We start from the raw sequence: 15,280 nt of genomic DNA on the forward strand, positions 1-15,280 counted from the left end.
TCTCACTGGACACCCACAAAAGTCATTGGGAATCTTGTTACAGCCTCCAAGGAAGTATATGGGTGTGTCTTTAAAACTGAATTCGCAGTTGCGGGGTCTTGTTAAATGTTTAGGATGCACACCACCAAACGGTTTGATGTGATGATGGGTGGGGTGAGCTTGACCTCATTATTGAGAAATCAGTGTGCCATTACACTCTGGCCCAGGAAGTGATCATATTTTCTTCTCGCTCTTTCAACTGTGCAGCCCTACTTATTCTTAATTTTCACCCAAATAATACACATTTGAACTTCCAAAGTTGTCATCCCTTCAAAATGAAGACCGTGGAGAGATTGTCATTTGAACAAAGTGAATGAGGATAGAAATGAAATCCAAGATCCATAATTATGTAGAGTGACAGTAAAATGGGGGAAAAAAGGAGACTTGCTCATAAAAAGTGTGACTCAGGAATTGCACCACTGAAATCACCCTGGCTCCTTTCTGAAATCAGTTCCCTTCCTGGCTACCATCTCAAAACTCCATGCACGGCAAATTTCGATTATTCACAATTTCCGAAATCTTTAAAACCTAGAAAAGTGCTAATGCCACCTTTTGTAAGGTAGTAAATTTAGCTCGACTACTATGGCTTCGTTTTATGAATTCAGGCAGGGATTGATTAGCTAAACCTGCCAGTCAAAGTCAGTCACGACAGGGCATGGCAATAATCCCAGCATTTGAGAGCCCAGGGCAGGAGGTTCTCAAGCTTGAGATCAGCCTGAGGAACAGAGGGAGACTCCCAGTGTCTACAACACAAATCCACAACAGGAAAAATACCTTTGTTGTACATGTGCCACTTTTCAATAACAGTGCCTGTGGTCAAAACATTGGGTTAGTCCTGCTTGAATTATACAACAAAATGTGTCCCCTTTTAATGATACAGATATATCCTTAGTATATTGTGGGCAAAAAATACATTACTCAGTTTTATCATCACGTCTGTCACTAAACGACCTGTCATGGTTTCCAAATACATAACAACTCTCACAGGAAAAAAATAAAAGAAAGAAAAGGACGAAGAAAGAAACCACTGTGGAACATTCAAAAACACATCTACCATCTACCTCTGAGGGTGATTCACATTCTAGAACATTCTGGAAAACAAGAGAAGATAGAAATGAAATAAAAAAATATTTTCCAGCTTCATATTTCGAGAAGGAAAATGATTTTGGGATCACACACAGATAGAAATAATTAACTCCTCACATGCCTAACTCAAATGTTAGCCTTTACCTCTGCAGGCATTCACATATGCAGGAGAAATAATACTTTCCAGGATTTGTTAAGGAGACACAAAACCAAAAACATACAAAAATCAGGAGATACACTTCACTGCATTCAAATTAATAACTGCTATCCCTCAGGTGTCAATAAGACATAAACAATACAAGCTCTACCTAAGAGAAAATATTTACGATGCAGATAATTGCCAAAGGTAAGCTCCGAATGTCAAATCAACTCCCAACATAAAGCTGAGCAGACTAACAAAGACTCTTCAGAGGGACAGCAAAGCTCCAAGGGGTAAGAAAAGAAGCTTTACCTCATTAGAGGTTAAAGGGAAAGAAGGTGAAATCGCAGGACAGCACTGTGCATCCATCCAGTGGGTTAGATCACTGTTAGCCCATAAAAGTCACCACGAATAAAAGAAGAAAAGTGGGATGTACACGAACCACAATCAGATATGACCAGGTTAATAAAAATACGTTAGAAAGACATTTGGCATCATTTCACAAAGATGAAGTGCTTTCTGGGAGGGCAAACAATAGAAACAACGTCATTATTGTCGGAAGCTTAAAAACATATGAAATGTAGCATTATGATGAAACAAAATACTGTATAAACCCATCAAATGTCCAAAGAACAGCTCAGAATTATTATAGTCATGGGAAGTCTAGGCTATTCAACGCTACACATGAGCTTTGCATGGTTGGTGTGGTAAAGAGGAGCTCTCATGACCTGTGGAATCTTACAAGGTAACTTGGATAACGCTCATTCACAAATATACGGGCTCGGAATTCTCAAGTTGGGGAAGATAATAGATGAGAGATGATTTAGGCACAGAAGTCCACCTTCCACCCACACAGTTTCTCCTAGAGGGCACTACGTAAGTACCCCTAAAATGCCTTCAGAGATGGGTTCTGGCCACCACATAAAGCTGTTGCTTTCACTTTGGGGACATTTTAATTAGTAGATTATTGATTCTCCAGATTCAATTTAAACGTCTTTGTAGCCTGCGTTTTCCCCCTCTGGTTATCTACACTTATGCAAAGCAATTCTATTTCCATATGAGAGGAGTTCAAGCATTTAAGAAGTTACATTTTCTCCCTAAACTTCCCATATAGAGATGAAATATTGGCAGTTTTTATAAATGCATAATTCCTGAATTTTCTCCAGCATATTAAAAGCTCTTTTGCACGTTGTACCCCAGAGAGCATGATACTTATTCCATGAGCCACATAAATAACTCAGCTCCCTGACTCTGACTCCGCTATCATATCTGAAATATTATTTTTCAAAAGGCACACTTGGTACTTAAGATTCTCCTTGTTTATGGGCTTTCACAAATACATGTTTTGTTTTGCTTTTGGGTAGCTACTTCATAAACATAGTCTTTTGCATAAATAATGCGAGTGTTTTGGAAATACAAAAATAATCTGACGCAGCTTCTGGGTGAACGTGAAGTCTCCTGAAGTCAAAGGCCACACCCAATGTTAGTGAATAAAATGGCCTGCTTCTCCTGTTGCATTTACTGAAAACCGTTTCATATAAAAATGTATTCAAGCCCCTCATATGCTCAGGCAGCATTTTGAATGCTAACACAGAGCCTTATCACTAATATCTACTTTTATATAAAAAAAATCCCTTGTTGAACGCCAGCATTCAAAACGTTATTTAATTTCATGCAGAAAATAAGAATTTTTGAAGGGAACTAACAGGTACCGTGGGAAATATGTAAGTTTACAATACAGGATGTATAGCAAAATAATGGTTCTGAGTGTATGCAACGTGTGCAGACCTGTATCCATGAATTACCAACAATGAAGCAAACCGAGTTTTTGCCTAAAATTCCATCAAACCAAGTTGCTAAGATGTCTCTGTTTTGAGAGCTGCTGCAGATAACCAGGTACTCCTTAAAGACAGTGTGCAATGGTCCATGCCAAGTCTTCTCTCTCCTGAGCTAATGGGCAGCGCTTGAGAATTTTTTTAAATTTAAATGTGAGAAAATAAAATCAATGTTATTGACTTTAGGCAGGAAGAAATGGCATTTCCAACATTCCAGGAGTTTAATCCTCAGCCGAAAGTACACAGTGGGGAGGAGCTAAGAGTTAAGACAGATCGCAGATTCCTTCGATGAGAGAAGATGAACTAAGGAGGGAAGAAATGAATTGCGGATTGTCTGAAAGGAGGGTGGCACACAGTTAAGTGTGTGGGGCACGGCACGGAGCCCAGTGGCGGAAGATCTGAAGAGAAAAGTCCCGGATGGCTTTCATCACGGGCTGTTCCTACTCAGCCTTGGCAGCCTTTCCCTTCCTGCAGTATCATTTCTCCTCCTGCACTTTGAGAGTGTGCATCTTTTGTGAGTTTATGAATTGGGACATTCATAGTAAATATGTTCATGCTGTACTTCTAATCTGTCTTTGGAAAGTTAGCATTGCTGAAGACATGGGTATGGAAAGAGTTGGCTTCATGTTTTAATAGATGTGTGGAATAATATTATCAAAGGATCTAACTTCTCTAAATACTATATACTTCTCTATGTACTAATGCATAGTTAGATGATCTCATGGAATAATTAATAATAAAGACAAAATGGTAATAATTAGCAAATGACTAAACATTGTGTAGCAAGAAAGTACTTGAATGAGTTATTAGTAAATTAATCATTGGTAAATATCTTATAAAAAATAGCAATGATGATTCCACTGAAAGAGTTAACTTAAATAGGCAGTTCTCAGAATACTCTGTCAGACTTGGGATTCAACAGAGCATGAGGTCTGCTTCCACACAGTTGTGCACGGCCATCTTCTCTAAGCCAACCAAACACTTCAGCATATTACAATCAGCAACCTCTGGTACCTGAATGTCAGGTGAGAATCCGGAATACTAGGTTTTTTTTGGATTCAATTGCTAAATCAGAAATTTATTTTAAATGAGGGTAAACTGAGGTTTACCTTTCTAATAAAAAGAAGACCATAATATGGTTGAATTAGGGAAAAGTTGGAAGAAGTTGAAGAGAAGGGCCACCCTTGCAAGAGAACCAGCAGTCTCAATTAACCTGGACCCCCGAAGTCTCTCAGACACTGGATCACCAACCAGGCAGCATACATCAGCTGAGATGAGGCCCCCATATACAGCAGAGGACTCCCGGGTCTGGGTTCAGTCAGAGAAGATACACCTAACCCTCAAGGGACTGGAGGCTCCAGGGAGTTAGAGGTCTGCTGGAGTGAGGGGTATCAAAGTGGGGACATCCTCATGGTGACAGGGGGTCAGGGGGAGGTATGTGATGTGGAAGAGTCGAAGGGTGGACAGGAAGGGAATAAAATCTGGAGTGTAGAAAAAGAGATTAAACTTTAAAGGGGGAAAAAAGGAAGCAGCACGTCATAAAAGAGGCCAATGTCCATTTCTTAGTGGAAATAAGCTATAAAATATGGTAAACAATTTATATATTTGAGATGTCGAAGGATTCTTGGACACGGCAGTTGTTTTTTCTTTAAACCTATCCTATAACCTTAGGAAGCTAATCCTAAGCAATTCTTGATGAAATTTGAAAGTGATACTCTCATGAAGTTGTAATTTTAAGTGTCTGAGAGGATCAGTTCACACTACAGGGAAACTTGAAAACAGGGCTTGTTTCCTCTGTCGACTCCGTGAGTGTTTTCATGAAGTTTTGACAGTAAGTTTGTGAAAGATCCTTCAGAGCCAACTCACTTATCGTACTGTGCTATACTCTTTGTAAATATTAATGTTCACAAAAAGAATCTTTCTAAACCAAGAACGTGGCTGGGCAAGCTAGGAGAGAAGATTGACTGTGTTGGTTCTCAACAAAACTAATTACACAATAAAACATTTCCCCAGCGAAACTTTGTAAAAATTTTAAAACAGAGTTTTTTATTTTAAATTATTTTTCCATAAAGATAAAAGCAGAAGTTGTATTGAGCTGATTTCAATTCCTGGGTGTAGAAAGGCTGCTACCCATTTATGGAATTATGGTCACTTATTGGATTTATTAAAGATAATCAACAGTATAAATACAGCATGACTATAAATATTAACGTATCATTTAAAGTCTTATTTTAAAAGGACAATTAAAGCAGAGGTTGTAATGGGTAATTAGGATGATATTTTGCTTAGTTAATCTAACAATGAAAAGATACATACAATTTATCCAAATTATACCAAGGCAATCGCTACTGAGGCAGTTGTGAAAGTCGTTTATTTATCTTCACTAATGGAAGCAATATCGTCTCTGATAAACTTTTTTTACATATTTTGTGCTGAATATATATGGAAATAATTGTTTTTAATTTCCTTAAACTATGAGGAATTAGCTTTGCCTAGTATTTAAATATTGTTAATTTTACATCATAATATTTAAGTTATATGGTATCATCAAGATAAGGGACCATCACACAGGGGTTTTGATAATTTTCTGAGGAAAGAGTTCATGTATTTTCAGTTGTACAGTGTAGCGCCTCATGTTAGAATGAGTTTGTTGCTCACTGTCTTTTAAGATTAAATATGGTTCTATATTAGATACCGAGTGAGTATGAGATAGACTAAATATATTGTATCCAAGGATACCAGACACATACTTAATTGTTATTTTAGATACTTCTTTGAAGGCATGCTAGAGGTGAGAGTAATATTTAAGAATAAACTGGGTGAGGTTTATTGTCATACAAAATGTTAATGAAAGCCCTTCCGTCATCTGATGACTTCAATAGGCAAAAGGCTGATTGATCTCTACCTCAGAAATGGGAAGTCTGCAGTAGACGACCTTCAGCAATTGCAGCCCTGAGCATCTTGGACAGCCCCCACAGGTGCACAATCCCATTTCAAGACAAACCTCTTTCTCACTGCTTATATGTATGTATTATACACATATATAATGTATACAATTTGTTCCATTTCTTTATACAACCCTTACATACTCCCATAATTAAGACCTCAAGTTATGAATCAAGATTGCCTGGAGAAAAATTCTAACTACCATGATTGACTTGGAAAATAGCACATCCTTATTGATTCTCAGTCTCCCCTTTTATAAAATGAAATAATACATTTAGCCTTTATGCATGACTATTTTGAAAATTAGGTAAAGTCTATACATGGAACTGTTTAAAAACCACACTTGCTATAGTGGATGGTCTAGACATTCAATAAGCCATACAGCTAAAAGTAATCTACCCTTTCCCTTTGAAAGATAGGAGATGACAAATGTGCTTTTTTATATTTGTAAGGTTTTATGTTAATCTATTTTTAATAAATATTCATTATGGTGTAAAACTTAAGATGCGAGTTTTGAATATTGACTGTTGCAGTAGAAAACCAATGGTTCCAATTTGAAGACAACCAAGCCAAAAGTTCATTTTGCTTCATACAATGACTGCATTATACATAGTTACCCTATGAGTATAATGACAAATCAAATTATGTGAGATCACTGACATATATAATGTTATTCCTAATTTTAATCATTCCTAGGAGAATACCTCTAGTTTCATAGTCAATATTTGCCGCCTATTTATGTCTTTCAGATTTTTCTACCATGCCTACTCACTGTCTTACAGTATACCTACCCTGTGAATTCATTCCTATCCTTACAATTCTCTTCCAGGTACATAATATTTATATTTGTGTTTTGGTTTTATCAGAAGAAATTTTAGCTTATCTTAGCAGAAACTTACAATGTGGAAGCAAAATATGAAAATAATAAAGGAAAAGATGAAGTACATTACGATGTAAAAACTGAATATTACAGAAGACTACAAAGAAAAATTAAAGGCAAGTCACAAATGCACAGATAATTATAACTATATTTTCAAACACCGAATAAAATAGATAAGACATTATGATTTTATAATGTGTTATTCTTTACATCAAATGTTCATAGAAATCGAAGGTTCTTAACCTTCCAAACTGCCATTCTTTAATACAGTTCCTCGTGTTTGGTGATCCCCAACCATAAAAATATTTTCATTGCTACTTCTTAACTATCATCTTGCTACTGTTAAGAATTATAATGTAAATACGTGCTATTTTCATTGGTCTTAGGTGACTCCCATGAGAAGGTTGCTCAACTCCCAAATGGGTTGCAACTTACAAGTTGAGAACCACTGATACAAGTTATCTTATTTAACTTCCTAATAAGCACATAAAGACAAAAGCAAAACAGATATTATCAATATTGGTAATGATGATACTTCAGGCCACAAGAACCACTTGAGGTTTTTTCTTGATGGGAAGCTTTCCTAACCTTTACCCGCTAAAAGCCTTCTCAACCTTTTGTATTATGACACCCAACCATGTCTCCAGAGTTTACAAATTGAGTAGTTGAAACCCAGAGAAAGTAGGATTTGTCCCAGTACACCCTTTCTTGGTGACCCATAAACTAGAAGGAGACTATGGGATTCATGAATGACTCAACAGAAACACTGGTCATGCCTAATGAACTCAACAGCTTATAGCACATGCATTTCTGGACTTGCTTTCTTCCCAGCTAGTTCAGAAATCACCCCAGGTTCTTTCTCCAAAGGTAAAAGGCTGGTTTTATAAATTCCAAATTAAAAACAATCAATATTAAAATCTACCTAGGCATAAACAATATTTACGAAGTTAATGGTCAAGTTGTTCATCAAAACATTTCTACATCAGTTCCTGAAGGGTTTTGTGAAACACACGACCCCTCTTATTAATTAAAAAGCTAATATGCCACGAGGTTTACATTGACTCTGTGATGCATATGCAAGTGACTGAAAACATCACCTTTATCTGGAAGAATCCCAACAGGAAACCTGGTGATTTACTAAATGTTAAGGGTAGAGTTGAATGTACTAATTAATATGAAAGACATGAATTACCATTAAAGCGCCATCAGAATGCCAGCTAGTGTAATTGTGTGCAGTCTCGTGCAGGTAGCAAGTAGTATTTCTTTCACACCATTGTCATTCCCCAGGTGTGAAAACATGGAATCCTTATATTAATATTCTAAACACCAGCATGTCATAAATTACAACCATGGTACGTAGTAGTATTTTAGCTCTTTGTTCAAGTCGTTTCCCAATAAAAGAAGGAAGATAGGAATTGTTCCACAGAGTACATTGCGATCCTTGAGAAACTCAAGGTGGAAAGGCAACGAGTGGCAGAGAACAAGTTACTAACCATACCTTCCATGACATACACCAGTGACCCCACATCGCCTTCCTTGATGATGCAGCTGTCCTTCCCATATTCCACGGGGTACATACAATCCACAATCTCCTGGATCTGTGACAGCTCCAAGTTCTTCATGAAGTCATTGTCAAGGATAGCCTCCTTTATGAGATCCTTCGACCTAGAGCATGAAAGAAGGGAGTTACTGACACATCTGACCAGCTTGCATAGTCCTCAAGGCTCAGTGGAGCTGTGCAGTATGCTGGCACACAACAAGTGAGTCTTCTTGAAAGGTCTGATAACAAAGCATCATGACAGCAGAAAGAGAAATTTTCCATTAAGCAAACTACCATTTGGTAAGTGGCAACATGCCAAATCAGGCATATCGTTTCAATTTGTTTTATGATGTTTTGATCCACAAAGATGGTGGGGAGAAAAAAACAATGGATTGATACTAAATTAAAAATTATACTTCGGTCTAAGAATAAATACAATTAAATTTACAAACTCATAAAAGAAATAACTTTTACTCTCTCTCTCTCTATATATATATAAGACAAAAATCACAATTTTGTATGCGTCATTTACTAGACTTTATGTTTTTGATTTGCTCTTTTCTGTACAATATATTTCTGGTATTAATGTCACTTGTGATATGGGCACTCAAGAAATATTCTAGCTGGAGATTTTTAGGAAGTGGATTCCTAATTAGCTGGTTGAAATAACTAGCAGGAAGGTGACAAACTTTCATCTTAGTGTCTTGCTTCTGTCGAAAACAGTATTCCTTTGAGCATCTTCATTTAGAGTAACTAGACAGAGCTACGTTGAACAAGATACTCAAAACACCACAGGAGTAAGAACTGGAATTAAATACAGACCGTCAGTAGGAAAGAGACGAACACGTTTTGCAATAGGGATTCTATGGTTAGCAGAAAAGTTCTGCAGAACTTCAAGAAGTGTGATAATTTTACTCACAGAAGAATAGCAAGTTGCAAAGCACTCACTATGGGTAGGAAAATCAAAGAGGAAGCGATGCTAAGAAATGTCTTGTCAAGAAGGAAACAATCAGAGTGCATTATGGGAACTGAGTCTAATGAAAGCAGAGGCCTCATTAGTACAGGTGGCGCAGGACATGTGGAATTTTATATTGAAAGATGAATTTGTTTTAAACACGAACACAAGCTGGCCTGTGTTTGCACTACTCATGAAGTGGAAATCAGAGAAACAACCTGGAGGAGGGATGGCTGACTGAAGCATCCTTCCTAACATCCACTCATCCCCGACTTCACATCTAGGCTAAGCCCAACTGACCCGATCCTCACACACTGTAATTCACAACAATTTCCCTTTAAATTTGAAAAAGACATATATAAAACCAAAAATATTTACAACTTTATTTTTGCAAAAAAAATCTCTGAAAAGAGATGGCTATCCTGCAATTAAAAATGAATTTGGAAGAGAACAGAGAGGGGCATATTGGAGGGTTAGGGAGAAGAGCAGGGAAATACATTTTAATCCTATTACAGTCTCCATTTAAATACATATATATATATATGCATTTATGCATAACATTAGAGGCATAGGGAAAGCTATAATATTTTAAATGGAAAAGTACTAGAGAATTGTTTTAGGATAAATACGTGTGTAATGAAATTTCTTAGAAATAACAATAAGCTTTAAAGTTATCCATATCCAGGCCTCCAGCTATGCTTGCTTACTCCAAAACTTTCCTCTCTACTCTAAATTTTCATTATATCACCTGAAAGATGACATTTTTAAGAAAAACAAAGTCATAAAGCAAACCATTATATAACAGGTTTCTACGTGAAGTCTAGTGACAACACACAGTTACTTTCATTAAAAAAGTGAGGGATAAATTTGATGGTGGCATCGACTGCAGAAGCAGCAATAGGAGGAATATCCCAACACCCTCAACCCAGATTTGAAACAAGATCTACAGGAAATGAAGAAAAACTTGACTTCATGATCTTTATGACGGAATTATATTTTTCTACGTCTGTAAAGTTTTCTTGTTTCTGAAGTTTAGAATGGACACGCTTTTTTATGTACAAGTTTCAAAGGTAAATCCTGAATAGTAAACTACTTTGAGGAAAATAGAACTAATCTATTTCCCATTTAATTAATGATCATCGGCCATGATTGGCAACTGGGAAATGACTCTTCAGGAGGTTGGCTTTTATATTCTTGACAGCCGCGGAGCACTAATGACAGGAGATTTCACTTCAGGAAGCAATGGTGAGAACTGGAGCATTATTAAGAGTCTCAGGATGTCTTTATTTTTAAAGTCATTTTTTTCTGAGGGCAGAGTGTTCTGCGGCTACATGGCTTCTGGTGTTCTGACTTATTTTTAAATTCTCATGTACAAAAAACTTTTGTTTTCAGGCCAAGAGTTGCATTATTTCTTTCTGGATTTTAAAACAAGGTGCAAAAGTGGTCTTCAAGAAGCTTGCCTGGCTAACTATCTCCCTCACCCTAACCTCACAAAGGCTAGAGGCACCTTCATGTTGACTCCCATGTGTTTAATTTATAAATATCTCCCCAATACCAGAGTTTTGCCTTGAAGAAATTCTTTTTATCAAATCCTATCATATTTTTATTTACTAAGGTTTTTTTTTCCTATTTTATTTGGGTCAACAAACAAGGCTGTCCAGTGGGTTCACAGTTCCTAATGGAAGAGAAACTAGATTTATCAACCCAAAATCCCAACTTTTTTGGATGGGATCCTATCCTTTGAACAATACTAATAGTATTCTATAAAGATATGAGTTTTAGTTGCATAGAAAGATTAGGAGTAAGGCCCTCTTCAGAGAAAGTAATTCACTCCACTTGAAGATGATGTGAGAAAAGTCATTTCCTCACAAAGAATGCTACTGACCTGTATTCCGAACACAGAAATGGTAAAGCAAATGCTGGGACCCTTCCTAGCCAATCACCCAAGGTGCCAGAGCATCCCAGAGGCATATACTTCTTAAATTTCATTTTCAATGGAGATCATTTAATCTCGGGTCTCTGAAGCAAAGCCCCTTAGGCTTCATATGAGCTTCAAGCAAATTTAGTACACTTTCGATGAATCCCAAAGTTAGAGTGATAACATCCATGAAACCTTGTCTTTATTCTCCAGTGCTGCAGAAATAGATATGTATGTATGTACATACGTATGTATGTACATACAAACACACATGCATACATACATACATACACCAAGTAAAATATTTGTTGATAGAAGATCTATGATCTATCATTTATCCCTCCACACAGATTTAGTGAAGTGATACTACTTGTCAATAAAATACCAAAAAATCACATATCTCTGACATCACAGCAAGATGGAAACTTTAGGCCTCTGTGTGATCTAGTCTGCTCTGGTTAGTTTTACGTCAACTGGACACAAGCTAGAGTCACTGAAGGAGTCTCGATTTAGAAAATGCATCCATAAAATCTGGTTGTAGGAAAGTCGTATGGCATTTTCTTGGTGACCGGTTTAGGAAGGCCTGGCCCATTGTGGGTTAGGCCAACCCTAGGCTGGTGGCCCTGGGTTCTATAAGCCAAGAGGCTGAGCAAGTCATGGAGAGCAAGCAAGCCAAGGACCAATGCGTCTCCATAGCCTCTGCATCAGCTCTTCCATCCCGACTCCTGCCCTGCTGGAGCTCCTGTTCTGACATTCCTCGGTGATGAACTATGACGAGCCAAATAGACCATTTCCTTCCCAAGCTGCTTTGGTCATGGTGTTTCTTTGCAGCAATACCGACCCAGAATTCAAAGCTGATCCTGTCAGGAAGTAATACACAAAGCCAATCCCTCCTTTTAACTGACAAACCTTAGGCCTCTCCCACAGGAACCAGACTGTCGAGTCAATCTTCATTACCCACTCCCAGCCCCAACACTCAAAACTATAATACATCACGACCTGCAACTCACCCTACTTGGACTGTTTCTGTTCCCCTGCAGACACTTGTACTAAGACAAGAGTTGCATGAGAAATCACCTGAGCTGATAACACAGCTAAGGGTCTGAAGGAGAGTGACATTACAACTGCTAGATGTGAGCTATCCTAACCCAGAGTTCATGTGCTTGTGGTTTTCAAGAATTCAGTGGCATGACCTAGCCTGAGAGGCATCAGAAGCATGCACAAAGATCTTGAATTTCCCATTCTTCTTATCTGTCTTATAAAACTCTTTTTCATATTCCAAGTTTGTAATTTTTAATCCAAACAGCCTAACATTAACTAGCTTACTTTGGACCAAGTGCTTGGAACCATCCAGCCATTAACCTCTGAAATATTAGCAATACAGATCAGAGCAGAGCATCCTGAATCACTGTGGGTGTGGAGAGCCCCGGTGTTTAGCAGTGTTGATGTCTTTGGTGTAAATACTCATACCATGGGCAACTTCAAATTAAGAGAAAGATGACCTGCTTTTAAAAATAGCCCAAAACCTACCAAATAGATTTTATATGAGGCTGTAAGTCATTCCCAAATATCCCAAGAATTAAATGAACCCATTTATTTATTAAGAAGTTCAACCTAAAGAGATAAGCTTATCTTTAAAAAATCTCATCAGGTGTCACAATATCCTTGAATAAGTGTATGTTAGAAAGAGCAATAGTTTTTTTTTTTACTATAAATTTTAGACAAGTGAATTAAAATGTCACTTTTCCTAGTTCTTCAATAAAGAGAAAGCTTCTGAAAAGCAGGTAAAACTAGACGATTCTAGAACAAGTGTAAGAAAGTATACAATGATTTTCTCAAACAAGGAATCCAGCATTATCTACTGTTAAATATAACTTCATTAACTTGTTTGGCCTAATAAGAGAAGTATTACATTGTGGACATTATATAGCTAATCAGGAACACCTAAGAGTTGTCTGTTGGATTGTTTAAAGGATGAGGAATGACAGGCGCTGTGGGTGGTCCCAAAGGCCTTACTTGGCTGAGGAATGCATGTAATGAGTAACCACTATCTTTTCCATGGCAGAAACTGGAGAACAACAATCTAATCAGATTGGGAAGAAAAAAATAGGTGGAAGCTACATAGTTTGGGATGAGTGTAATTTGTCAAACCAGTGGCCCAACTGACAGAAGCTCTAAGTGGTCAAGAGAAAAGGATGAGAGCTTGAATCCTTGAGGAAGGTACAGACCAGACCTTAGAGCAGTGGTTCTCAACCTTCCTGATGCTGCAACCCTTTAGTATGGTTCCTTATGTTGTAGTGACTCCCAACCAGAAACTTATTTTGTTGCTTCCTCACACCTGTAATTTTGCTACTCTTATGAGTCGTAATATAAACATCTGATCTTTCCAATGGTCTTATATGACTTCTCTGAAGGGGTCATTGACAACCCCCTACAAGTGTAGAACTGCTACCTTAAAGAAATTGGGAGGTCATTAAAAAGTTTAATTTTATCCCCCAAACCATAGAAATTCAGTGAAGATTTACAATAAGAGGAGTGTTCCATACATAAAATATTGGGCATGAAGCATAAGTATTTGGGTCAAAAGATTAGTGGGTTCTTGGGGGTGCTTTCATCATGTTATCTTATCAATCAATGGATGCTAATACCAAAACTTTTTATTAGACTTTGAAGGAGAGTATCTAATTGACTCACTAAGGAACGACTGTCTAGAAAAGCTGCATTTATTTCGATCTTGAATCAAGGACTCTCAGATGACTCCCACATGCCAAGCACAAAATAAAGTGTTCTCTATGGTTTTAGGAATTATCTCCAGAGGCCTGAAATCTTCACGATTGTCTTTAGGACACAGTCCCTCAATTAGATCCAAGTCAATGACAATGATGCCATATGTAGCCTTCTCCAGCCCAGTATGAATTACATCTAATTCTTCAGTGCAGAAAAACACTTCCAGGCATTGAAATAATCACAGCCATTAAGTTCTCTCTAAGAGAACCAGCCAAAACAATCTAATAACTGAACATAAAGCTTCTATAATCAACCATTTAAATAAAATAGTAAATCAATGACCTTTAGTTCTCAATGGTCAGCTTTGGGCTCGGATATCAGGAGACACAATCTATACAAATTAAGGTCACCATAGCCTAGAGTCTCCAAGTCCTATTCCCATTGATAAGCAGTAGCCCTTTCACCAAGATGTAGTCCGCAGAAGACCTTCTGACAGTCCTAATTCTGGGAGTCACTTCAGAAAGATAACTTCACCTACCTGCTATGAAATGTTTAATCAGTCAGCTATCAGAGGCTAAATAAATAAGACCTCTTGAAATAGTTATCTGGCTGCCACTGAGATAAGAACTCGCTTAGAATGTATTGTCACCCTGACAGCAGTCTTCCTGTGTCAACTCAACAGGTTAAATGTGGCTGAGAAAAAACATGAGCAGCTGACAGTTTTTAAAGGCGAACTTCAGTTGGCCAATCATATTGATCAATTCTGGTCTTCCTTCAAAATTAAAAACCTGTCTGAACTGAATTTAAGTCAGGATGCTCGCACCTACCAACTTCGTCAGTACTTTTCCAATCTGACAGCAAGAATGTGCGTGAGGAATTATAAAGTCCAAAGAGCCTTCACAGACACCATGAGTATTCACTACAGAACATTAGCATTACCAGGCAGAAATTAATGACATCGATGTTCTTCTTAGGTAACTAATGGCATTAATCATTTTGGTATGTATATATTGTGATTTTTCTAATATTTTTCAAGCTCTAGAACAGAAAATTTTGTTCCAGTGATTCTAGAAGTCATTATTATAATAGGGAAAGCTGGTTAGCCCATAGATAAATTTGGTACAATGTCATTCGCTACAATGTCACTTAGAAGATAACATAAGCATTCTCTCTTTTACATATGGTTCCTGTTCATTATCATGGACTAAGAACAAG

General features: G+C 37.4%; 1 protein-coding gene across 2 annotated transcripts in view; it reads right to left on the minus strand.

Moving 5' to 3' along the window:
* Positions 1–15,280, minus strand: part of Prkg1 (protein kinase cGMP-dependent 1) — a 1,231,555-nt gene that overhangs the window by 1,050,499 nt on the left and 165,776 nt on the right. For both annotated transcript variants that reach the window (XM_087584755.1, NM_001105731.4), the window contains 1 exon segment: positions 8,424–8,590. In XM_087584755.1, coding sequence (XP_087440881.1) covers positions 8,424–8,590 — 167 coding nt within the window.

The sequence above is a fragment of the Rattus norvegicus genome, chromosome 1 (assembly GCF_021556685.1).
Source record: "Rattus norvegicus strain SHRSP/BbbUtx chromosome 1, alternate assembly SHRSP_T2T, whole genome shotgun sequence".
Taxonomy (NCBI): domain Eukaryota; kingdom Metazoa; phylum Chordata; class Mammalia; order Rodentia; family Muridae; genus Rattus; species Rattus norvegicus.